The sequence below is a fragment of the Hypanus sabinus genome, chromosome 15 (assembly GCF_030144855.1).
Source record: "Hypanus sabinus isolate sHypSab1 chromosome 15, sHypSab1.hap1, whole genome shotgun sequence".
NCBI classification, from domain to species: domain Eukaryota; kingdom Metazoa; phylum Chordata; class Chondrichthyes; order Myliobatiformes; family Dasyatidae; genus Hypanus; species Hypanus sabinus.
This window is the reverse complement of record NC_082720.1, coordinates 85,849,778-85,874,894: the sequence shown is the minus strand read 5'-3', so window position 1 is coordinate 85,874,894 and position 25,117 is coordinate 85,849,778. Positions and strand designations below refer to the sequence as shown.

General features: G+C 47.8%; 2 protein-coding genes across 3 annotated transcripts in view; one reads left to right on the top strand and one right to left on the bottom strand.

The window, feature by feature from the left end:
• gemin5 (gem (nuclear organelle) associated protein 5) overlaps nucleotides 1-5,988 on the bottom strand; it is an 84,875-nt gene extending 78,887 nt beyond the window's left edge. The window contains exons 1-4 of the mRNA XM_059990660.1: nucleotides 5,598-5,988; nucleotides 4,495-4,649; nucleotides 3,846-4,027; nucleotides 509-660 (exon numbers count right to left, since the gene is read on the bottom strand). Coding sequence (XP_059846643.1) covers nucleotides 509-660; nucleotides 3,846-4,027; nucleotides 4,495-4,649; nucleotides 5,598-5,781 — 673 coding nt within the window. The 5' untranslated portion in view covers nucleotides 5,782-5,988. The remainder of the gene's footprint in view (nucleotides 1-508; nucleotides 661-3,845; nucleotides 4,028-4,494; nucleotides 4,650-5,597) is intronic.
• Nucleotides 5,989-8,209: 2,221 nt separating this feature from the next.
• On the top strand, nucleotides 8,210-25,054 carry mrpl22 (mitochondrial ribosomal protein L22). 2 transcript variants are annotated; one of them, XM_059990658.1, is made up of 7 exons: nucleotides 8,216-8,463; nucleotides 8,547-8,589; nucleotides 14,963-15,095; nucleotides 19,572-19,637; nucleotides 21,893-21,970; nucleotides 23,456-23,525; nucleotides 24,753-25,054. In XM_059990658.1, exons 1-7 carry the CDS (start codon nucleotides 8,442-8,444, stop codon nucleotides 24,959-24,961), a joined length of 621 nt encoding a protein of 206 aa, XP_059846641.1. In that variant the 5' UTR covers nucleotides 8,216-8,441; the 3' UTR covers nucleotides 24,962-25,054. The 2 variants fall into 2 exon arrangements, with proteins under 2 accessions (XP_059846642.1, XP_059846641.1); XM_059990659.1 differs by lacking the exon at nucleotides 21,893-21,970 and having other exon boundaries at nucleotides 8,210-8,463.
• Nucleotides 25,055-25,117: the final 63 nt, after the last annotated feature.

Below are 25,117 nucleotides of genomic sequence, written 5' to 3'. Positions count from 1 at the left end.
AGGACAAGGAAAGCACAGGTTAGATACAGTGAAATTCCTTTCTGACTGTCCCATCACACACTCCCAGAGCAGGGACAGCATGGGTTAGACACAGAGTGAAATTCCCTCCACACAGTCCCATCACACACTCCCAGGGCAGGGACAGCATGGGTTAGACACAGAGTGAAGCTCCCTCCACACCGTCCCATCACACACTCCCAGGACAAGGTCAGCACAGGTTAGATGCAGAGTGAAATTCTCTCCTGACTGTTCCATCAGACATTCCCAGGGCAGGGACAGTACTGGTTAGATACAGAGTGAAACTCCCTCTACACATTCCCAGGACAAGGATAGCACAGTGCCAATCGTTTCAATACACTTGTCGTCACTTTGCATGATGGTTCCCACAGCTGATTGGAAACTCAAGCTGGAGGGAGAGGATATCATGCACCCACACAATGCAAGGGACTTAAACTTGCACCCGCAGACCCCCCCCCCCCCACCCAAGGACGAGGCACACTCGCCCTACCTGCCATAGAGTCAGCACAGGGAAGCTGTCCCTCCTCCCACAGCTGTGGACACCAGGCCAAGGACTGGATCTCCCCATCGTGACCGCGGAGTCTGTGCACCACCATTCCCTTCCTCTGAAGGTCGATGATGACAACCATTCCATCTTTGTACCTGGACAGAGGGAGGTGAAGGAACAGTTAAACTGCCAGCATTGTCGGAAAATGGTCTCAAAAAACCTCCACAGGTCAGTGAGCAGGGAATAAATAGTCAACATTTCAGGCCGAGACCCTTCATCAGGACAGATTAAGATAGCTTAACTTTTAATGTCACTTCCAGTACATCACTATACGGGAGAACAAAATTATTGTTACTCCAGTTCCGATGCAGCACAAAAAAAGAGATAAAGAACACGATAATAATAAAAAACAATAAATATAAATATGTAAGATAGTTTATACACATAGGCTGATTGCATACCCATTAAGGGATGTTGGGCAAAGGAGTGTCTATACATAAAGCTGCCAGAAAAAGTTTGTGAACCCTTTGCAATTACCTGATTTTTGCATTAATCAAATTTGTTGCCATGGGCGGCAGTGGAGGCCAAGACATTGGGTGTATTTAAGGCAGAGATTGATAGGTATCCGAGTAGTCAAGGCATCAAAGGTTATGGTGGGAAGGCGGGGGAATGGGACTAAAGAGGAGATTGGATCAGCTCATGATGAAATGGCTGAGCAGACTCAATGGGCCAAATGGAAGACTTCTGCTCCTTTGTCTTATGGTCTTAATTACTCATAAAATGTGGTCTGATCTTTATCTAGTCACAATAATAAACACAATCTACCCAAACTAAAAACACACAGATAATTACTTCTAATTATTACAGCGTTTAAACAATCTAGATTCAAAAAAGTGGAGTCAGATGTTCCAATCAATGAGATGAGATTGGAGGTGTCATTGTAGAGATGCCCTGCCCTATAAAAAGACACACAAAGTCAGATTACTGAGGGCCTATGCTTTTCTTATGTGCACTATGCCTCAATCAAAACAACTTTCAGAGGATCTTAGAAGAACTGTAGAGATGCATGAAGCTGGAAAAGGCTACAAAAGCATTTCTAAAAGACCTGAGTGTTCATCGGTTCACAGTAGGAGAAATTGTCTACAAATGGAGGAAACTCAGTACTGTTGCTACTCTCCCTGGGAGTGGAGAACCTGCAAAGATCACACCAAAAGCACAATATGCAATGCTGAAGAGATAAAAAACAACCCGAGGGGTAACAGCAAGAGACTTGAGGAAATCTCAAGAACTTGCTAAAGTCTCTGTTCATGTGTCCACTACAAGCACTAAACAAGAATGGTGTTCATATAAGGACAACCATGGAGGAAACCACTGCTCTCCAAAACAAAACATTGCTGAACATCTCAAGTTTGCAAAGACCACCTTGATATTCCACAATGCTCCTGGGCCAACATTCTGTGGACAGGTGAGACAAAAGTTGAACTTTTTGGCAGAAATGCACACCACTATGTTTGGAAGAGAATGGGCACTACACACCTGATAACCGTGAGCAGGGTGGAAGGAGCATCATGGTTTGTGGCTGTTTTGCTGCCTTGGGGCCTGGACAGTTTTCAATCATTGAGGGAACAATGAATTCAAAATTGTGTCAAGACATTTTACAGGAGAATGTCAGGGTAGCAGTCCGTCACCTGAAGCTTCATAGAAGTTGGATGATGCAATGATCCAAAACACAAAAGTTAATCAACAGAATGGATTAAAAACTAGAAAATTCATGTTTTGATATGACCAAGTCAAACTCCAGACCTTAATGCAATTGAGATGCAGTGGCATGACCTGAAGAGGGCTGTTCATGCAAGGTATCCCAGAAGTATTGATGAACTGAGACAGTTTTGTAAGGAAGAATGGTCTAAAATTTCACCAAGCCAATGTGCAGGACTGATCAACAGTTACCGGAAACGTTTGATTATAGTTATTGCTGTACAAAGGGGTCACACCAGTTATTGAATGCAGAGGTTCACAAACTTTTTCTAACAAATTCATGTAATATTTGATTATTTTCACAATCAATAACAAGTATAATGTTTTTGTGCTATCTAATTAATTTGGCTCTCTTTATCTAGTTTTAGGACTTGCATGAAGATCTGATCACATTTTAGGTGATATTTATGCAGAAATAGAGAAAATTTTACAGGGTTCACAAACTTTCCAGCACCACTGTAAGGTGATTGACATGAAACAATGAAGGTAGTGGTGGTTGGGGGTGTGGAGGGGTGGGTTAGTGGGTGGAGGTGTCAATCAGCCTCGCTGCTTGGGGAAAGTAACTGGTTTTGAGTCTGGTGGTCCTGGTGTGGATGCTCCATCGCCTCCTCCCTGATGGGAGTGGGACCAACAGTCCACGAGCAGGATGCGCGTCTTAATTCTATTGAACTTCTGCTGGTTTTCAAAGCAATCCTACCACCCACTTAGATCACCTAAACTTGATCCCACATAAATAGTGCATTAGAACACCTTAGGGGTCCCAAAGTTGTATGATGTTAATGAGATTAGATCATAAAACCAGAAGGCAAAGGAGTAGAAATTGGTGATTCAGTCCATCAAGTCTGCTCCACCATTCCATCATAGCTGATTTATTATCTCTCCCAATGCCATTGTGAGCAAATTTGGGATCTAAGAAAGAATGTGCTGGTATTGGAGAGGGTTAACGTACGAAGAGCATTTGATGGCTCTGGGCCTGTACTCACGGGAGTTAAGAAGAATGAGGGAAAAGCTCATTGAAACCTATCAAATATTGAAAGGCCTCGATAGAGTAGATATGGAGAGGGTATTTCCCACAGTGGTGGAATCTAGGAGCAGAGGGCATAGCTTCAGAACAGAGGGATGTCAATTTAGAACAGAGATGAGGAGGAATTTCTTTAGCCAGATGGTGCTGAATCTATGGAATTCGTTGCCACAGATGGCTGTAGAGGCCAGGCCATTGAGTATACTTAAAGCAGACATTGCTTTAAAACTTAAGAAATAAGACATAGGAGAAGAATTTGGCCATTCAGCCCATCAAATCCAACATTCCATCACGGCTGATTTTTAACCCTCTGAACCCCATTCTCCTGCCTTTTCCCTGTGACCTTTGACGCCCTGACTAATCAAGAACCTATATAGTTCTTGAGCCAGAGGGTGGTGAATCACCACTGTAAATATACCCGGTGACTTGCTCTCCACAGATGCGACTGGTGATTCACCACCCTCTGGCTCAAGAAGTTTCTCCTTGACTTCTTAGAGTTATACGCATCCCAAGGCGGAGGGCAGCAGGCTCCCGGGTAACAGTAAGGGTGCAGGTGCCTACCCCACAGCCACGTGCTCCTCGTAGTGTGGTGAACAGGAAAGGCAGAAGACGTGTCGGGGCTCCGGGAAGTAGCTCTGTGTATCATCCTTGAAGTGCCTCCAGCAGATGACCAGTCCCTTCTCATCACCTGACACCACCATATCCTTCCTGAGCGGGGACCAGTGCAGGGCAGTGATGGTCGCCTGTGACGGGAGGGGGAGAGAGAGAGAGAGAGAGAGAGAGCCAGGAGCCAATTAGACACGTGTGAGCGGCTGCAGGATCTCCTGCCAATTCACCACCCGGGCTCGCATTCCACCCCAACATCCACATTGGGTACCAACCTAGCGCAGTGGTTAACACAACACTGATACAGCTCAGTGCAGAGTTCAGAGTTCAATTCCAGCGCCACCTCTAATGAGTTTGTACGTCTTCATGAACGCATGGGTTTCCTCCGGGTGCTCCGGTTTCCTCCCACAGTCCGAGGACGGACAGTTCAGCTTAGTGAGTTGGGAACAAGCTACGTTGGTGACAGCTGCAGGCTGCACCAGATCCTGTTTTGATGGACGTGTGATGAATAAAGGGAATCTTCAAACTTTTAAATTTAATTTTTTAATCAAAATTAAAATGTAATCTGTAATTTCTTTTTCCTGGTGGGGACCTGCACACTAACCTGGTGAGCTGCGTGCTCCTTCAGCACGGCTTTAGTCTCCGTGTCCCAGACTTTGATGGTGCCATCGTCGGACGCACTGGCACAGATACCGGACAGGCCCGGATGTGGGCAAAACACAAATCCCGTCACCCTCTCCGTGTGGCCCGTCAGCTCCCCTGCAATCCAACAGTCACATTTCTTACATCAGGACAGGAAGGGCTTAGAGTGGTATGACCAAACTCAGGCAAATTAACATAAAAATATTTATTATCAAAGTAAATTTGTTATCAGAGTTTGTATATGTCACCGTATAAAACCCTGAAATTCACAGAACAGAAAAACACAATAAAATCAATGAAAAACTACAAAGACCGATAAACAGCCGATGCCTAAAAAACAAAAGAATACAAAAACTAGATATAATACTGAAACATGATTTGTAGAATCCTTGAAATTGAGTGCACAGGTTGCTGAATCAGTTCATACCTATACTAATTGGGATTCATTTTCATGCAGGCATACACTTAAAGAAACAATAGAATATTTGAAAATCTTGAAAGACTGGCATTCAACCAATCTACAAAAGGCAAACTGCCAAATAATACTGTAAACATTAAAATGTAAATGTATATGCCCCCCCTCTATTTTCCCCCTTAGGTGGGAATCTTGAACAGCAGAGATGAGATGGGCCTGTTTTGTGCCTCCTTGACTCTAAAAGGACGATCTTTCATCAGGCCTGGAAGGGAAAGGGCAAAAGGCACAAGAGTAGGGGCAAGAGGAGCTGGCAGGTGATAGGTGAGGGCAGGGGTGGGGCGAGGGGGTAAGATTGGAGAAGATAGGAGCTGGGGGAGGAATCTGGCCAGCAGACAGGTTCAACATGGCCAAAGTGGGCCACGCTGTAGAACTCTCTGCTTCCAGTTTAGGTATTGGGAGCTTGTGTCTCTCACATCTCCAAGGGAAACCTCGCTCGCTGAAGAGTTAAAGGGGCATCTTAAAGGCTGAAGAAGGGCGCTGTTGGGACGCGTGGGGGGTGAGTTGAGCGACTGACCCTCTCACCTCACCCCTCTATCATACTTCCCCCTGCTCATCCCTCCCTCTCCCCCGGGGGTGGGGGCGAGTGTTACCGAGGACGAGAGGCCGGTCCCGGGCAACCCCCAGCAGGAAGACTCCGTTCTTGGCTCCGAAGCCCAGGACGCCGCCGAGGCTGGTGTCGCTGCAGCGGCTGCAGTACCAGTTGGGAGACGGGGTGAGCAGCCGGCCCGACATGGCCGCGTCTCCGGCTCCGGCTCCGGCTCCCGTCCCGGGCATGAGGGCTGCCGCTCCGCTTCACCTCGGCCGGCCTCGGGAGGGGAGAGCCGCTCCTCGTGTGCTCTGCAGTCCCTCCCCTTCCCCTCCCACATCTCAGAGATCCGGCTGACCTCGCCGCCCTCCAGCCCGGAGGGAACCTCTTCACTTCAAACCACCCCCGGGTCCCGACCCTCGGATGTTGTCCAACACCATCAAAGCTCAAAGCTGCTGTAGAAACACACACAACTCAGACAGAGTTCAGCTTCTTGTGAATCTGCAGGACCCTAACCATACGGAACCAATGAAACACCACGCGGCGTTCAACCGGGTGCAAAAAAACCTCAAACTGTGCAAGTACAGAAAGAAATAATGTATGAATAAGCAGTAACTATCGTGCAGAAAGATGAAGAGTCGCTGAAACAACAACACACAAAATGCTGGTGGAACGCAGCAGGCCAGGCAGCGCCTACAGGGAGAAGCACTGTCCTGTCGAAGGGTCTCGGCCCGAAACGTTGACTGCTCCTTTGAACGGATGCTGCCCGACCTGCTGAGTTCATCCAGCTTGTTTGTACGTGTTATTCTCCTTATAGATGCTGCCTGGCCTGCTGTGTTCCACCAGCATTTTGTCTGTGTTGCTTGAATTTCCAGCAATTTTCAGATTTCCAAGAGTTATTGAAAGTCAAGTCACTTTTTATTGTCATTTCGACCATAACTGCTGGTACAGTACACAGTAAAAACGAGACAACATTTTCAGGACCATAGTGCTACACTGAACTATGTGAAAACAACACAGAAAAAAAACTACGCTAAACTACAGACCTACCCAGGACTGCATGAAGTGCACAGAACAGTGCAGGCATTACAATAAATAATAAACAAGACAATAGGCCCGGTAGCAGGCAGTAAATTGGTGTCAGTCCAGGCTCTGGATTTTGAGGAGTCTGATAGTTTGGGGGAAGAAACTGTTACATAATCTGGTTGTGAAAGCCCAAATGCTTCGGTGCCTTTTCCCAGATGGCAGGAGGGAGAAGAGATTGTATGAGGGGTGCGTGGGGTCCTTCATAATGCTGTTTCCTTTGCGGATGCAGCGTGTAGTGTAGATGTCTGTAATAGCGGGAAGAGAGACCCTGATGATCTTCTCAGCTGACCTCACTATCCGCTGCAGGATCTTGCGATCCGCGATGGTGCAATTTCCGAACCAGGCAGTGATGCAGCTGCTCAGGATGCTCTCAATACAACCCCTGTAGAATGTGATGAGAAAGTGAGTCCATTGGGAACACTTCACTGATGGGGTGAGTGAAGTTATCCCCTTTGGTTCAAGAGCCTGATGGTTGAGGGGTAATAATTGTTCCTGAACCTGGTGGTGTGGGTCCTGAGGCTCCTGTACCTCCTTCCTGATGGTTGAGGGGTAATAATTGTTCCTGAACCTGGTGGTGTGGGTCCTGAGGCTCCTGTACCTCCTTCCTGATGGTTGAGGGGTAATAATTGTTCCTGAACCTGGTGGTGTGGGTCCTGAGGCTCCTGTACCTCCTTCCTGATGGTTGAGGGGTAATAATTGTTCCTGAACCTGGTGGTGTGGGTCCTGAGGCTCCTGTACCTTCTTCCTGATGGTTGAGGGGTAATAACTGTTCCTGAACCTGGTGGTGTGGGTCCTGAGGCTCCTGTACCTCCTTCCTGATGGTTGAGGGGTAATAATTGTTCCTGAACCTGGTGGTGTGGGTCCTGAGGCTCCTGTACCTCCTTCCTGATGGTTGAGGGGTAATAATTGTTCCTGAACCTGGTGGTGTGGGTCCTGAGGCTCCTGTACCTCCTTCCTGATGGTTGAGGGGTAATAATTGTTCCTGAACCTGGTGGTGTGGGTCCTGAGGCTCCTGTACCTCCTCCCTGATGGTTGAGGGGTAATAATTGTTCCTGAACCTGGTGGTGTGGGTCCTGAGGCTCCTGTACCTCCTTCCTGATGGTTGAGGGGTAATCACTGTTCCTGAACCTGGTGGTGTGGGTCCTGAGGCTCCTGTACCTCCTCCCTGATGAAGAACGCAAAGGTGCTGGAAAAGGGCTAGTAACATCTTGAAGGATCCCACCCACTCTGCTTATGGACTGCTTATCCCACTCCCATCAGTTTCTCTAACCCACTCTCCTTTCCCCATCCCTCTCTCTCTACCCCCACTCTCTTCTCTCTCTATCCCCCTCCTCCTCCTTTCTTCCCAACTCACTCTCTTTCTTTACCCCCTCTCCCTTCCCCTTTCTCTCTGTCCTTCCCTCCCTGGCTCCCAAACGTGGTGTATCCCCGGGGAAATGCTGGGAATCCAAAGTAACTGACAAGCACACACACAAAACTCTGAAGGCTCTGAGCACCATTTATTTCTCTGAACGCTGCCTGAATTCCTCTTTCATTCTGTGGGCGTCCCAGCTACGGGTCCCGCGCGCACTGAGGAAACGCGTTTCAAAACTGCGACCGATCCACCCAGCCAGGCCGGCGTGGCGAACACTTCGTTCGATCGCTCAGTTGTAGAGCCCACGCCGGACGCACCGCTTTCTCCGTTAATATAAAAGCACACACACAGAAAAGCAAAATTTAGTAAATCGTCAGTCTGAGCCAGTCAGCCATTGCAATCGAGGGCGGAGTGGGGGGGATCGGGGTGTGCGATTGGTCGGGCCTGGATAGTGCGGCCGAATGTAACATGGCAACTTCCCTCTGGCCAGGTAGGTGTCTGTGTACAGTTCGCTCAATGAGTGTCGCCGGCTCCTCTCTCCCGCTCTTATTTGTCTTCCTGTCTCTGTTTAAGGTCTGGCAGCCGTGAGGAATCTCCTGACACACGTCCATTCAAGGTGAGAGTGCGTAATTGTGCTGGCATTGGAGCAGTTCACGAGAATGATCCCGGGATGAAAGGGTTAACGCATGAGGAGTATGTTAGAGTCGTAGAAAAGTCCAGCACTGAAACAGGCCTTTCAGCCCATCGAGTCCGAACCATTTAAACTACCTACTCTCATCGACCTGCACCCGGACCATAGTTTGATGGCTCTGGGCCTGTACTCGATCGAGTTTAGAACAGTGAGCAGAGATCTCATTGAAACCTATCGAATATTGAACGGTGTAGATAGAGTGGATGTGGAGAGGATGTTTTCTATCGCGGGGAACTCAAGGACCAGAGGACACAGATAGAATGGATGTGGAGAGGATGTTTTCTATAGTGGGGGAGTCTAGGACCAGAGGACACAGATAGAATGGATGTGGAGAAGATGTTTCCTATAGTGGGGGAGTCTAGGACCAGAGGACACAGATAGAGTGGATGTGGAGAGGTTATTTCCTATAGTGAGGGAGTCTAGGACCAGAGGACACAGAGAGAGTGGATGTGGAGAGGATGTTTCCTATAGTGGGGGGAGTCTAGGGCCAGAGGACACAGATAGAGTGGATGTGGAGAGGCTGTTTTCTATACTGGGGGAGTCAAGGCCAGAGGACACAGCCTTAGAAGACAGTTTCCATTTAGAACATTTCTTTCGCCAGAGGTGATGAACCTGGAATTCTTTGCGATAGGCGGCCGTGGAATTATTGGGTATATTTAAAGCGGAGGTTGATTGTTTTTTGATTGGTCAGGGGATCACAGGGAGAAGGCAGGAGAATGGGGTTCAGAGGGATAATAAATCAGTTTTGATTGAATGGCGGAGCAGGGTTGTTGGGCTGAAGAGATGCTGCCAAAAAGCCATTCTTCCTGAGTGAAAATAATGCCAAGAGACTCACCTGTGCACAAAAACACAAAGACTAGGGTGCCTAAGGGAATTGATTAAGTTTGGTGGTCACACTAAATGTTGGTTTGATTTAGTTTTTTATGTTTACTGCTGTTAATAGTAATTTTTTTTTGATATTTAAAAAGCATCTTTGCTTTACAGAGCTTTTTACGCGTCTAAGACTTGCTCAGTACTGTAAGTCCTTGATGGCAGATACATTGTACAGTTTTGACTACTCGTCGCAGAGCCCCCAGCTCGTGTTTTCAGTATTATTTCTTTTTTATTGTTTACACAATTTATCCTTTTTGCATGTTGGAGGCTTGTCAGTCTTTGTATTGTGTGTTTTTTTTTGTGGAAACTATTGTATTCCTTTATTTTCCTGTGGGTGCCTTCAAGAAACTGCCAAGAGGACCACAACCATGTTGTAGGATTTGGAGGCTTGCATGCCTCACTGATCCGGAAAGCTATGCTGACTGGAGTCTCGGCCACGTGCTTTGACTCTTGGTGGGGTCATCCATGCCAAACAGGTCGAAGGGTAGAGGCCGGACTAAGAGTGGTCCACTGGTACTCCAGGTTCAGGATTTCAGCGCAGGGTTAACAACCCTGACTAGTCACACAAGAGCGTTATGGAAGCAGCAATGAAGAATCTTTCTACGTCTGAGTGGCCAAGGACAGACAGAGATGAATGACCTTCATTACCATCCGAAACACCAGCAACCGTAATGAGCGTAAAAAGTAAGTAAAGGTCATTCTAGCTCAAAGTAAGCTTCTTACATTTTCCATATACAAACTTGAGATTCATTTCAAGGCATTAATCATCATCAAATGCCTGTAATGCCACTGATATTTAGGGCAGCAATGGAGGTCCTCCATCTCTGTCTGTCCTTGGCCATCTTCTCTATTGTGCCCAGGAGTGGTTCAGGGACATCATTTTGGTAGGGCACCAAGTTGTATTTGGTCTCCCATGTTTTCTCCGTCCATCAGGGGTCCAATGAAGTGCTGTCTCAATGATGGAGTTGGTCTCTCTCTTCTCATCACGTCCCCAATCCATCTCCAACATTTAGGCTTGTGCTGTGGAATGACAACAGCTTGGCATGGTCATTCTCTGTCACACGCCAGCATTCTGCTAGCTTGCCAGTGTTGTACGTGGTTCGTACATTCGTAAAACCAATTCTGGTCTTGATCTTGGTGGTGTTCAGGGCTTCCAAGGAAGGTGTGACCTGTACAGAAGGGATGGTTTGCAACTGAACTGAAAGGGGACTAATATCTGAGGGCGAAGTTTGCACAGTGCTGCACAGTGGTGTTTAGAATAGCAGGGGGATGGGAACCAGAGTGCCAGAACAGTTAGTGGAAAGGTTGTGAGGGTAGATGTGGTTAAGATCTCAGACAAAGTTAGAAATCAAAAAGTTGAGCATGGTGTGACTAGTGTACTGAGCTGTGTATATTTCAATGCAGGAAGTATCGTCAGAAAGGCAAATAATAAAGCTGAAGATGAGGCAATGTGAGGTGAGAAGAGACTGTTGATAGGGCAAAATTGCAGGCAACAGGATGAATTGCAACGTAAAAGGCAGACAAAATCAAAAAGGGTGAATACAGGACTGACGGTGTATCTGAATGCGTGCAGTATATGGAGTAAGGTAGGTGAACTTGCAGCACAGTTGCAGATTGTTAGGAATGATGTTGTGGGCATCACTGAATCATGGCAGAAGGAAGATTATAGCTGGGAGCTTAATGTCCAAGGATTAACATGGTATCGAAAGGACAGGCAGGAAGGCAGAGGGGGCAGTTTTGCTCTGTTGGTAATAAATGAAATCAAACCACTAGAAAGACACGGGGTTGGAAGGTGTTGAATCATTGTAGATAGAACTACAGAACTGCAAAGGTAAAAATAACATTGATGGGGGCTGTATACAGACCCCCAAACAATGGTAAGGATGTGGTCTGCAGATTACAACGGGAGATAGAAATGCATGTCAAAAGGGCAATGTTACAGTAGCCATGGAGATTTCAATTTGCAGGTAGGTTAGGAACATCAGGTTGGCGCTGGATTCCAGGAGGGGGATTTTTTAAGAGTGCCTGCGGGATGGCTTTTTAAAGCAGCTCATAGTTGAGCCCACTAGGGGATCAGCTATTCTAGATTTGGTGTTGTGCAATGAACCAGAATTGATTACATTAAAGGTTAAAGAATTTTTACGGACAAGTGATCATAATGTGATCGAATTCACTCTGAAATTTGAGAAAGAGAAGCTAAAGTCAGATGTATCAGTCTTACACGAGGAAATTTGCAGATACTGGAAATTCAAACAACACACACGAAATGCTGGTGGAACACAGCTGGCCAGGCAGCATCTATAAGGAGAAGCACTGTTGACATTTCGGGCCGAGACCCTTCGTCAGGACTAACTGAAAGGAAAGATAGTAAGAAATTTGATAGAAGGAGGGGGAGGGCAAATGATAGGAGAAGACTGGAGGGGGTGGGGTGAAGCTGAGAGCCGGAAAGGTGATTGGCGAAAGGAATACAGAGCTAGAGAAGGGAAAGGATCATGGGACTGGAGGCCCAGGGAGAAAGAAAGGGGGAGGGGAGATGGAGAACAGGCAGAGTGATGCGCAGAAAGAGAGAAAAAAAAGGGGGAAAAAGCTAAATATATCAGGGATGGGGTAAGAAAGGGAGGAGGGGCATTAACGGAAGTTAGAGAATTTAGTTCATGCCATCAGGTTGGAGGCTACCCAGACAGAATACAGGGTGTTGTTCCTCCAACCTGAGTGTGGCTTCATCTTGACAGTAGGCGAGGTCATGGATAGACATATCAGAATGGGAATGGGATTCGGCCGGAAACGTTGATAGAGCTTCTCCCTATAGATGCTGCCTGACCTGCTGCGTTCCACCAGCATTTTGTGTGTATCAGCCTTACGGTAAAGGGAATTACAGAGGCATGGGAGAGGAGTTGGCTGGAACGGATTGGAAACGAACACTGGCAAAGATGACGACAGAGCAGCAATGACTGGAGTATCTGGAACCAATTCGGAAGGCGCAGAATATATCCATCCCAAAGAGGAAGAAGTATTCTAAAGGAAAGATGACAGAGGAGTCAAAAGCAACTTAAAAGCAAAAGAGAGGGCAGATAATCGAGCAAAAATTAGTGGGGAAGTCAGAGCATTGGGAAGCTTTTAAAAACCAACAGAAGGCAATAAAATAGTCATTAAGAAGGTAAAAATAGAATACGAAAGTAAGCTAACCAATAATATTGAAGAAGATACCAAAAGTTTCTGTGTGTGTGTGAGTATATAGTGTAAAAGAGAAGTGAGAGTGGATATCGGACTGCTGGAAGACGATGCTGGAGAGGTCGTAATGGTGAACAACAAAATGGTGGATGAACTTAATCAGTATTTTGCATCAGTCTTCATGGTGGATACTCTAACAGTGTAGTGGATATCAGGGTCATGAAGTGTGTGAAGTTATTACTAGGGAGAAGGTTATTGGGGAAACTGAAAGGTCTGAAGGTGGATAAGTCACCTGGACCAGACGGTGGACACCCCAGAGTTCTGAAGCAGGTGGCTGAAGAGATCATGGAGGCGTTAGTAATGATCTTCCAAGAATCACTAGATTCTGGAATAGTTCCGGAATACTGGAAAATTGCAGAGGTCACTCAACTTTAAGAAGACAGAGAGGCAGAAGAAAGGAAACTATAGGCCAGTTCGTCTGACCTCAGTGGTTGGGAAGATGTTGGAGTTGATTATTAATGATGATTTTTCAGGATACTTGGAGGCACATGATAAAATAGGCTGTAGTCAGTACAGTTTCCTAAAGGGAAAATCTTGCCTGACAAATCTTGAAATTCTTAGAAGAAATAACAAGCAGTATAGACAAAAGAGAATTGGTTGATGATGTGCACTTGGATTTTCAGAAGGCCTTTGACAAGGTGCCACACATGAGGCTGCTTAACAAGCTACAAGCCCATGGTATTATGGAAAAGATTCTCTGATGGCGAAAACAGAGGCTGACTAGCAGGAGGCAAAGAGTGGAAATAAAGGGAACCATATACTGGTCAACTGCCGGTGATTAGTGGTGTTCCCCAGGGGTCTGTGTTGGGGCTGATTCTTTTTATGTTATATGTCAATGAATTAGATGATGGAATTGATGGCTTTGTTGCAAAGTTTGCAGATGATATGAAGATAGGTGGAGTAGCAGGTAGTTTTGAGGAAGTAGAGAGGCTAGAGAAGGACTTAGACAAATTTGGAGAGTGGACAAAGAAATGGCTAATGGAATACAGGTTCAGGAATTGTATGGTCGTGAACTTTGGTAGAAGAAACGAAAGGGTTGACCATTTTCTAAATGGAGTGAAAATACAAAAAACTGAGGTGCAGAGGGACTTGGGAGTCCTCGTGCGGAATTCCCTGAAGGTTAACATGCAGGTTGAGGCTGTGGTGAGGAAGGCAAATGCAATGTTAGTGTTTGTTTCAAGAGAATATAAAAGCAAGGATGTAATGTGACTCTATAAAACACTGGTGAGGCCTCACTTGGAGTATTGTGAACAGTTTTAGGTCCTTGATCTTGGAATGGATGTGCTGAAAATGGAGAGGTTTCAAAGGAGAGTCACAAAGATAATTCCAGGATTGAATGGCTTGTCATATGAAGAACATTTGATGGCTCTGGGCCGGTATTCACTGGAATTTAGAAGAATGACAGCTGACCTCATTGAAATCTGTTGAATTGTGAAAGCCTTGATAGAGTGGATGTGAAGAGGATGTATCCTATGGTGAGGGAGTCTAAGAACAAAGGATACAGCCTCAGAATAGAGGGGCAACCTTTTAGTTACGGAGATGAGGAGGAATTTCTTCAGCCAGAGAGTGGTGAATCTATGGAATTCTTTGCCAAAGGCTGCTATGGAGGCCATGTCTTTATCTATATTTAAGGCAGAGGTTGATAGATTTTTGATTGGTCAGGGCATGAAGGGATACGGGGAGAAGGCAGGAGATTGGGGCTGAGAGGAAAATTGGATCAGCCATAATGAAATGTCAGAGAAGATTCATGGGCCAAATGGCCTAATTCTGCTCCTATATCTTGTGGTCTTATGGTGTTCAGGAGTTCTTTCATCGAGACTCAGGTCTATCACACACAGATATAGGATTCTTCTTTGCTGATTCCATAAACAAATTTTTTTGTCCAGTCAGGGTTGCTAGCCCCGAGTGGAACCTTCGAATCTGGAGGACCAGTGGACCACTCTTAATCAGGCCTCTACTCTTTGATCTGTTTGGCATGGGTGAACTCTACCACGAGTCAGCACACAAAGCCATGGACTCCAGTCGACAAGGTTGTGGTTTTCTTTACCCAGATTAAATGTCGGCACAAAGTTGTGGGCTGAAGGGCCTGTACTGTGCGGTGATGTTCTCTGTTGACGATCTGGAGAGGGTACGGAAGAGATTCACCATGATGCTAACCTACATCGTTCAACACTGCACCAATCTGCCTCCTCAGGTTACGGGCATCATGCACAGCCGTTCCTCACTTGAACTTTCACTCGAGCCTCGCTCTACCTGCGAAAAACTGGGAGAGGAAGAACCGGAAAGTCTACCCTCCGCAGCTGCCGCACGAGCCTCGCCGGCCAGTGGTGAGTTGTCCCTTTACCGAGTCTCTGAATCAGGTTTATCGTCACAAACGTATGAAATGAGCAGGATTTCCTGATAGCCAGCCTTTAATTCTAATTCCCATTCCCATCCCAAAATGTCGGTCCATGGCCTCCTCTTCTGCTATGAAGAGTCCCCTCTCAGGTTGGAGGAGCAACACCTCATCATCTTTCCTGAAATAGCCTCCAACTGATAGCATGAACATCATTTTCCCCAACTTTTAAACTTTTCGTCCCTCTCCCAGTTCACTCTTTTTCCATTTCCCATTCTAGTTCCCCTGTCACCCCTTCTCTTCTCTCCTTATCTGCCTATCACCCCCCCCCCCCCCCCCCGGTTCTCTTCCATCCCTTTCTCCCATGGTCCACTCTCCTCTCCTATCAGACTCCTTCTTCAGCCCTTTACCTTTTCCATCTATCACCTCCCAGCTTCTCACTTCACCCCCCTCCCCTACCCACCTTCCCCCTCACCTGGTCTCACCTATCACCTCCCAGTGTCTCACTTCATCCCCCTTCCCCACCCACCTTCCCCCTCACCTGGTCTCACCTATCACCTCCCAGTGTCTCACTTCATCCCCCTCCCCACCCACCCACCTTCCCCCTCACCTGGTCTGACCTATCACCTCCCAGTGTCTCACTTCATCCCCCTCCCCACCCACCCACCTTCCCCCTCACCTGGTCTCACCTATCACCTCCCAGTGTCTCACTTCATCCCCCTCCCCACCCACCCACCTTCCCCCTCACCTGGTCTCACCTATCACCTCCCAGTGTCTCACTTCATCCCCCTCCCTCACCCACCCACCTTCCCCCTCACCTGGTCTCACCTATCACCTCCCAGTGTCTCACTTCATCCCCCTCCCCACCCACCCACCTTCCCCCTCACCTGGTCTCAGCTGTCACCTGCCAAGCTCTCTTGCATTTTACTTGTTGTATATGAAATGTTTTGTTTTGCAGCAACACTACAGTGCAAGACGTAAAAATTACTATAATATATAAAATGAATAGGGAAAAAGAGGAATAACGAGATATTGAAAGGCCTAGATGGTGGATGTGGAGGGGATGTTTCCAATAGTGGAGAGTCAAGGTCCAGAGAGTGGTGAATCTGTGTAATTCATTGACACAGATGGTTGTGGAGGCCAAGTCGTTGAGTATATTTAAAGTGGAGGGTGATAGGATCTTGACTAGTCAGGGTGCCAGAGCTTACTGGGAGAAGGCAGGAGAGTGGGGTTGAGAGGAATATTAGATCAACTATGAAGGAATTGCGGAGCAGAGTCGATGGCCAAAATCTGCCGTAACACACAAAATGCTGGAGAAATTCTGCAGGTCAGGCAGCATCTATGAAGCAGAATAAAAGGTTGGAGTTTCGGGCCAACATTCTTCATCAGGGCTGGAAAGGAAGTGAGAGATGCTAGAGTAAGAAGGTGGGGGAGGAGGAGGACAAGCTGGGAGGTGATAGGTGAGACCAGGTGAGGGGGAAGGTGGGTGGGTGGGGAGGAGAATGAAGTGAGACACTGGGAGATGATAGGTGAGACCAGGTGAGGGGGAAGGTGGGTGGGTGGGGAGGGGATGAAGTGAGACACCGGGAGGTGATAGGTGAGACCAGGTAAGGGGGAAGGTGGGTGGGGTGGGGGAGGGGAAGAAGTGAGACATTGGGAGGTGATAGGCGAGACCAGGTGAGGGGGAAGGTGGGTGGGTGGGGAGGGGATGAAGTGAGACACTGGGAGGTGATAGGTGAGACCAGGTGAGGGGGAAGGTGGGTGGGTGGGGAGGGGATGATGTGAGACACTGGGAGGTGATAGGTGAGACCAGGTAAGGGGGAAGGTGGGTGGGTGGGGGAGGGGATGAAGTGAGACACTGGGAGGTGATAGGTGAGACCAGGTGAGGGGGATGAATTGAGACACTGGGAGGTGATAGGTGAGACCAGGTGAGGGAGAAGGTGGGTGTGTGTGGGAGGGGATGAAGTGAGACACTGGGAGGTGATAGGTGAGACCAGTTGAGGGGGAAGGTGGGTGGGTGAGGGAGGGGAATGAAGTGAGACACTGGGAGGTGATAGGTGAGACCAGGTGAGGGGGAAGGTGGATGAAGTGAGACACTGGGAGGTGATAGGTGAGACCAGGTGAGGGGAAAGGTGGGTGGGTGGGGAGGGGATGAAGTGAGACACTGGGAGGTGATAGGTGAGACCAGGTGAGGGGGAAGGTGGGTAGGGGAGGGGAGGGGGGGTGAAGTGAGACACTGGGAGGTGATAGGTGAGACCAGGTGAGGGGAAAGGTGGGTGGGTGGGGAGGGGATGAAGTGAGACACTGGGAGGTGATAGGTGAGACCAGGTGAGGGGGAAGGTAGGTGGGTGGGGAGGGGATGATGTGAGACACTGGGAGGTGATAGGTGAGACCAGGTAAGGGGGAAGGTGGGTGGGTGGGGGAGGGGATGAAGTGAGACACTGGGAGGTGATAGGTGAGACCAGGTAAGGGGGAAGGTGGGTGGGTGGGGGAGGGGATGAAGTGAGACACTGGGAGGTGATAGGTGAGACCAGGTGAGGGGGAAGGTGGGTGGGTGGGAGGGGGATGAAGTGAGACACTGGGAGGTGATAGGTGAGACCAGGTGAGGGGGAAGGTGGATGAAGTGAAACACTGAAAGGTGATAGGTGAGACCAGGTGAGGGGGAAGGTGGGTGGGTGAGGAGGGGGATGAAGTGAGACACTGGGAGGAGATAGGTGAGACCAGGTAAGGGGGAATGTGGGTGGGTGGGTGGGGGAGGGGATGAAGTGAGACACTGGGAGGTGATAGGTGAGACCAGGTGAGGGGGAAGGTGGGTAGGGGAGGGGAGGGGGGTGAAGTGAGACACTGGGAGGTGATAGGTGAGACCAGGTGAGGGGAAAGGTGGGTGGGTGGGGAGGGGATGAAGTGAGACACTGGGAGGTGATAGGTGAGACCAGGTGAGGGGGAAGGTGGGTGGGTGGGTGTGGGGTGAAGTAAGAAGCTGGGAGGTGATAGGTGGAAATGGTAAAGAGCTGAAGAAGAAGGAGTCTGATTGGAGAGGAGAGTGGACTGTGGGAAAAGGGAAGGAGTAGGGGCATCAGAGGGAGGTGATGGGCGGGTGAGGAAAAGAGAAGGGATAATAGGGGAGCCAGAATGGGAATGGAAGAAAGGGGAAGTAGGAGAAATAACAGAGATTTGAGAAATTAATGTTTATGCCATCGTGTTGGAAGTTACTAGACAGAATATGAGGTGCTGAGAGTGGCCTCATCGTGGCAGTAGATGAGATTATGGATCAACATGTCGGAATGGGAATGGGTTAAGGAATTAAGATGGTTGTCCATGGGGAAATCCTGCTGTTTGCAGATGAAGAGAAGATGCTCAACAAAGTGATCCCCCAATCTTCGTCGGGTCTCACTAATTTAGAGGCCTCATCAGGAGCACCAGATACAGTAGATGACCTGACTGGCTCGCTGCTGAAGTGTTGCCTCATCTCATTTTGCCTCAAACAGATGATGTAGTTTGAAGGTGCTTTACAATGGGATAAATGTATAAATGTGAAAGATAACATTAAAAATAATTGAAGACAAAAAAAAATTGTTTGTGAAAAGCAAGGTTGTATAAATTGGTCTAGAGCTGGAGTTTAAAAGTGTAAACTGAGTCTGCGTCCCTTATTGTCTTACGTATTAAATTCCACAGTTTAAAAATGTAGTTCAGAAAAGCTAAGCTGACAATTATCTTTTGAGGGAGTTTCTTTAAGAGACTGAAAGTGTTTTCACACAGAGTGGGTGGGTGCCTGGAATGGCTTCCCGGGATAGTAATGGAAGCAGGCAGTTTGATAATGTTTAAGAGGCGTATACAGAGACACATGAATATGGAGGGTGGGGGGGAACAGGGATACAATGGAGGAGGACATTTAGTTTTTATGGCAACATCACAATTTCCTGGGTTCATTGTCCATTCAGAAATCTGGGGGTGGTGAAGAAGCTGTTCCTGAATCGTTGAGTGTGAGTCTTCACCCTCCTGTACCTCCTCCCTGATGGTAGCAAAGAGAAGAGGGTTGACCTGCATTGTGAGGGTCCTCAGTGATGAATGCTACCTTCTTGAGGGATCACCTCTTGAAGATGCCCTCGACATCATCTACACCATGTTCTATAATCGATTTTCCTGTGGCCCTGGTGAATTCAAAAGAAGTGGGGATTTCATATCTGTGAATCCTACTTGCAGTCCATTTCCCTTTCTGCTCCATTTCTGGACCATGGTCAGAACCTTCCCAAGTTCCTGACCTCTGGCAATCCAGACACCAAACCTGGTCTGTCCACGCACCCGGTTTACACTCTGGGCTCCTCCAGCTTGCGTTCCGAACTGCTGAGGGAGGCAAATTCCGAACCATTGTGAATTCTGAACAGTCAGATGCAAGGGGAGCGGGTTGGTGAGTTTGAAGGCCAAGGCCAAGATTTTGGACCTTACACATTCTCCTCTACATCCACAGGAGGTTTACCACTGCAGAAGACAGATTAAGTATAGCAAGGACAAGATGTGGTACCTGGCAAAGATGGTGAGTCTCTGAAGTCTGGTTACCATGGTGATGTGTCTCACGGCAACCTGACGATTGTGCTTTGTGCTTGCTTATCTGGGGAAATAACACCTTCTGTACCTGTCGCTTTCTGCACCGATTACTTTGATTATGGACTCTCAGAATCAAAATTATTATCACTGTCTTTACAGTACTGTGCAAAAGTCTTAGGCACATATATATTGCTAGAGTACCCTAGACTTTAGCTCAGTATTATATTTGTCATTTTGGAGCGGAGAGCGAGTTTGTAAATGTGGTAGGAGCAAAGGATGTTTGGAATGGTGAGGGTGGAGTGCCTTGTGAGGAGGGTGGGACAGGTGGCAGAGAAGGAATATCAGGGTGGGGTGGGGCTGTGGGTGCAGACACACCCTGTCCTGAGACACCAGACAAGGTCATTTGATTCCAAACAATTGATTACATCGTTACAGGATGTCTCTCTGCTGCTTCCCACTCTCTCCCCTCTCCCTTCCCTTTTTGCAGCCTGATTCCCCTCTCCCTGCCCCCTTCCCACTCTCAGTTCCCAATGGAGAACCACACCAGAATCAGGCTTATCATCATTCTCATATGTTTTTGTTTGTTTTTGCAACAGCATGACAGGGGAATGCATAAAATTAAATTACTACTGCACAATGCAAAAGTCTTAGACACTCTAGCTATATATATGTGCCTAAGAAGAGAGATTGAATAGGGTGAGTTGTTTCTCACTGCCCCAGTCAATCTGTTGTTGTAACTGTAGCTCTCCATTCCAGCCACCAATAATGTGATTGAAATCGAGCTGCACAGGTCAATTGAGACCTTCCTGTGTCTCATCCCGAAAAGTCAACTGTTTATAATTTTCCATAGACTCTGCCTGACTTGCCGAGATCCTCCAGCATTTTGTGTGTGATGCTCTGGATTTCCAGCATCTGCACAGATCCAGTATTTTACCCTGAGTGGTCTTCAGATAGGAATTAAAACAGTCCCATAGTACAGTGGAGTAGACTCTTGACTTCAAAGCAATCTCATCATGGAATTTCTGTAAAATTTGACCCTCACCCATTTTTACAGATGCATCATAGAATCACCACTTGGTACAGCAACTGTTCTGTCTGTGACCACTGTCTTGTCTCAATACACAACAGTCTGGTACAACTGTTCTGGCTGTGACCACTGCCCTGTCTCAATACACAACTGTCTGTCTGTGACCACTGCCCTGTCTCAATACACGACGGTCTGGTACAACTGTTCAGTCTGTGACCACTGCCCTGTCTCAATACACGACGGTCTGGTACAACTGTTCAGTCTGTGACCACTGCCCTGTCTCAATACACAACAGTCTGGTACAACTGTTCTGTCTGTCACCACTGCCCTGTCTCAATACACGACCATCTGGTACAACTGTTCAGTCTGTGACCACTGCCCTGTCTCAATACACGACCATCTGGTACAACTGTTCAGTCTGTGACCACTGCCCTGTTTCAATACACGACGGTCTGGTACAACTGTTCAGTCTGTGACCACTGCCCTGTCTCAATCGACGGTCTGGTACAACTGTTCTGTCTGTGACCACTGTCCTGTCTCAATACACGACAGTCTGGTACAACTGTTCTGTCTGTGACCACTGTCCTGTCTCAATACACGACAGTCTGGTACAACTGTTCAGTCTGTGACCACTGCCTTGTCTGACTGAATAGTAGCTTGGTAGCCCTGCCTCGATACATGACGGTTTGGCACAACAACTGTTCTGTCCGTGACTGCTGCCTCAGTAAATCAGCCAGTTTCATCAAAGACCCCACACACCCTGGACATTCTCTCTTCTCCCCATCCCATCAGGCAGAAGATACAAAAACCCGAAAGCATGTCCCATCAGGCTCAACCCCACTGTTATCAGACCATTGAATGGTTCCCATGGTATGATAAGATAGACTCTTGACTTCACAATCTACCTCATTATGACCTTGTACGTTATTGTCTGCCTGCACTGCACGTTCTCTGTAACTGTGACACTTTATTCTTCATTCTGTTATTGTTTTCCCTTGTTCTACCCCAATGCACTGTGTGATGATCTGATCAGTATGAACAGTGTAAAAGACAAGTTTGACACTGTATCTTGGTACAATATTAAACCAATACCAACACCATGCCAGGGTGGTGCAAGACCTGGACATAATGGTGCAGAGGTTCTGGGTGTTGAGAGGTGGAATTGAAAGAGTCTCCGTCTGTAAACCAGATTTTAACATCTGTGTTTTTATTGGTAGATAAGAGGGTTGACCTTTGACCAGGCCGTTGCCCAACTCCAGTTCAATGACAAAAAGGGAGCAAAGGTTATGTTGGAGGTAAGAGACACCTGAGGACCACACAATATCCATATGATGAGGAAACATTGAACAGATGAGGCCTTTATTCCCTGGCACGTAAGAGAATGTGAGCTATAATCAGGAGTGGTATAGATAGGGTAACAGTTCGCAGGCTTTTTCCACAGAGCAACACACACAAAATGCTGGAGGAACTCAGCAGGTCAGGTAGCATCTGTGGAAAAGAGTAAACAGTCGACATTTTGGGCCAGTTCCTCCTGCATTTTTGCGAGTGTTGCTTGGATTTCCAGCATCTGCAGACTTTCTCTTGTTTGTGATTTTTCCACTGAGGTTGGATGAGACAAGAACACAAGGTTCATGGGTTAAGGGTGAAAGGTGAAATGTTTAAGGGAAGCATGAGGGGGAACTTTTTCACTCGGGGGTGGTGTGAGTGTGGAACAAGCTGCCGGTGTAGACGTGAGATCAATTTCAACATTTGAGAGACGTTTGGAGGGGTTAGGAAGTCTGTGGTCCAGGCACAGGTAAATGGGACTAGGTGGGAGATCAGGTTGGTATGGACTCGATGGGCTGAAGGGACTGTTTCTGTGCAGTATTACTCTATTCTCCCTATCAGCCCACTTCTAAATCATAAGAAAAGCTCGCATTTATATAGCGCCATTAACTCATCGCTGCTTTGTAACGCTTCTGACAACTTCCCAAATCTTTCCACTCTTCCATTTTATCCTTTGTTTTCTTTTTTGGGGGAACGTGATCATGTCTGGCGTGGCCAGGATTTAAAGCCCATCCTTGATTGACCCATGAGGAGGGATTTCTTTAGCCAGAGGGTGGTGAATCTCAATGGCTGTAGAGGCCAAGTCATTGATGTATTTAAAGTGTAAGTTGATAGGTTCTTGATTTGTCCAAGTCAGGGAGAAGGCAGGAGAATGGGATTGAGAGGGTTAATAAATCAGCCATGATGGAATGGTGGAGCAGACTCAATGGACTGAATGGCCCAATTCTGTTCCTATGGCTTATGGTCTTAGAATTCAGAGCAGTGGCTTTGGAAAGTGATGCTAGCTTTTGGCCAAGCAGGAATGGTTTGTCCTGAGTTCCAGGTTGCTCCTCTGTCTCCTGTCTACCACAAACTGCAGGGAGACCTGAGATTATGACAGTCTTATACAGAGCAGGCAGATGATATCTGTTTCCCGAGATTGCAACATCTAATACCGGAGGGCATGCATTAAAGGTGAGAGGAGGTTATTTTAAAGATGTGAGGGGAAAGGTTTCTTTTTACACAAAGAGTGGTGTGTGTCTGGGAGAAACATCAGAGACTTTTAAGGGACATTTGGATAGGTTCCTGAATGTGAGGAAAATGGAAGGTCATGCACATTGTGTAGGCAGAAGAGATTAATTTGATTATGAATTTATTTGGTTCAGCACAATATTGTGGGCTGAAGGGCTATACTGTTCTACATTCTATAATGCAGCTGCCTCTCACCCTCTCCCTCCATCTGCTACCTGCCTCAGGTCCTTCTAGAAGCTCAGGAAATGGCGGTGAGGAATCACAATCTGGAATATAGATCCAACCTCTACGTTGGTAAGCTCCAGTACCTGGGTGTTGCTCTGGGAATTCTCCTGTCTCTGTGTCCCCCTTCACTCAAGGCGTCTGGCCTGAGTTTTATTGGATAATGGTGCTACCAGGTGGGGGTGGGGGCTGTTGTTAAAAGCGGGGAGGTTGAGGGGAATGGGGAGTTAGCAGGATCAAGACTGGCAAGGGGACAGTGGGGGTCAGTTTTGTTTCACCTCTGGTTGGTTGGGGAATAAAACCATCAATTTCAGCAATGGCTGGACTCGTTCCATCCCTCTGCTCTCCACCTCTTTGTTTTCCTCTCTCCTTTTCTTGCTATACCTTTTTCCCCTCTTTCCATTTGCCCAACTCTGTGACTCTGCCTGCCTCTGTGGCACTCTTTCTGCCTGTCCCTGCATCTTTATGACTCTCTTCGCCCATTCCCGTGTCTCTGTGACTCTCTCTTTGCCTGTTCCCGTGTCTCTGTGACTCTCTCTTTGCCCGTTCCCCGGTCTCTGTGACTCTCTCTTCGCCCATTCCCGTGTCTCTGTGACTCTCTCTCTTTGCCTGTTCCCGTGTCTCTGTGACTCTCTCTTTGCCCGTTCCCCGGTCTCTGTGACTCTCTCTTCGCCCGTTCCCGTGTCTCTGTGACTCTCTCTCTTCGCCTGTTCCCGTGTCTCTGTGACTCTCTCTTCGCCCGTTCCCGTGTCTCTGTGACTCTCTCTCTTCGCCTGTTCCCGTGTCTCTGTGACTCTCTCTCTTCGCCCGTTCCCTTGTCTCTGTGACTGTCTCTCTCTTCACCCGTTCCTGTGTCTCTGTGACTCTCTCTTCACCCGTTCCTGTGTCTGTGACTCTCTCTCTTCACCCGTTCCCTTGTCTCTGTGACTCTCTTCACCCGTTCCCGTGTCTCCGACTCTCTCTTCACCCGTTCCCGTATCTCCGACTCTCTCTTCACCCGTTCCCGTGTCTCCGACTCTCTCTTCACCCGTTCCCGTGTCTCCGACTCTCTCTTCACCCGTTCCCGTGTCTCCGACTCTCTCTTCACCCGTTCCCGTGTCTCCGACTCTCTCTTCACCCGTTCCCGTGTCTCTGTGTCTCTCTCTTCGCCCATTCCCGGGTCTCTGTGAATCTGTGTCTCTCATCAGGAATTCATGACCCTCGGACTGTATGAAAGTTGAAGAAGGGGGAGGGTGGCCGCCCTCGAGCACAGTCCCTTTGGGCTCCCTCTCATCACCTGCTTCTTCCCTCTCTGACCAGCCGAGTCCTTCTCCGGTAAGGGCCAGTACCTGAAACGTCTGCGTTACCATGGTCGGGGCATGTTTGGTATTATGGACAGGGTCTACTGTCACTACTTTGTGAAGCTGGTGGAAGGCAGCCCCCCGATCGAGAAGAAGACCACTGGACTGGACCAGGCCAAAGAGTACGTGCAGAGTCTACGCAACCGAACCATTATCCACGCCCTGTAGCGGACCCAACGCAGCACTGTTTTATCAATGGACTGGTAGCTGTGTTTGGGGCATTGCCTGTATAACTGTTGTAAATAAATAACACATATTGTTCTCCGGTGTTTGACCTTTACAATTACCTCGTTCAGCTCCCTCCTCTTGTTTCCCATTCCTCTT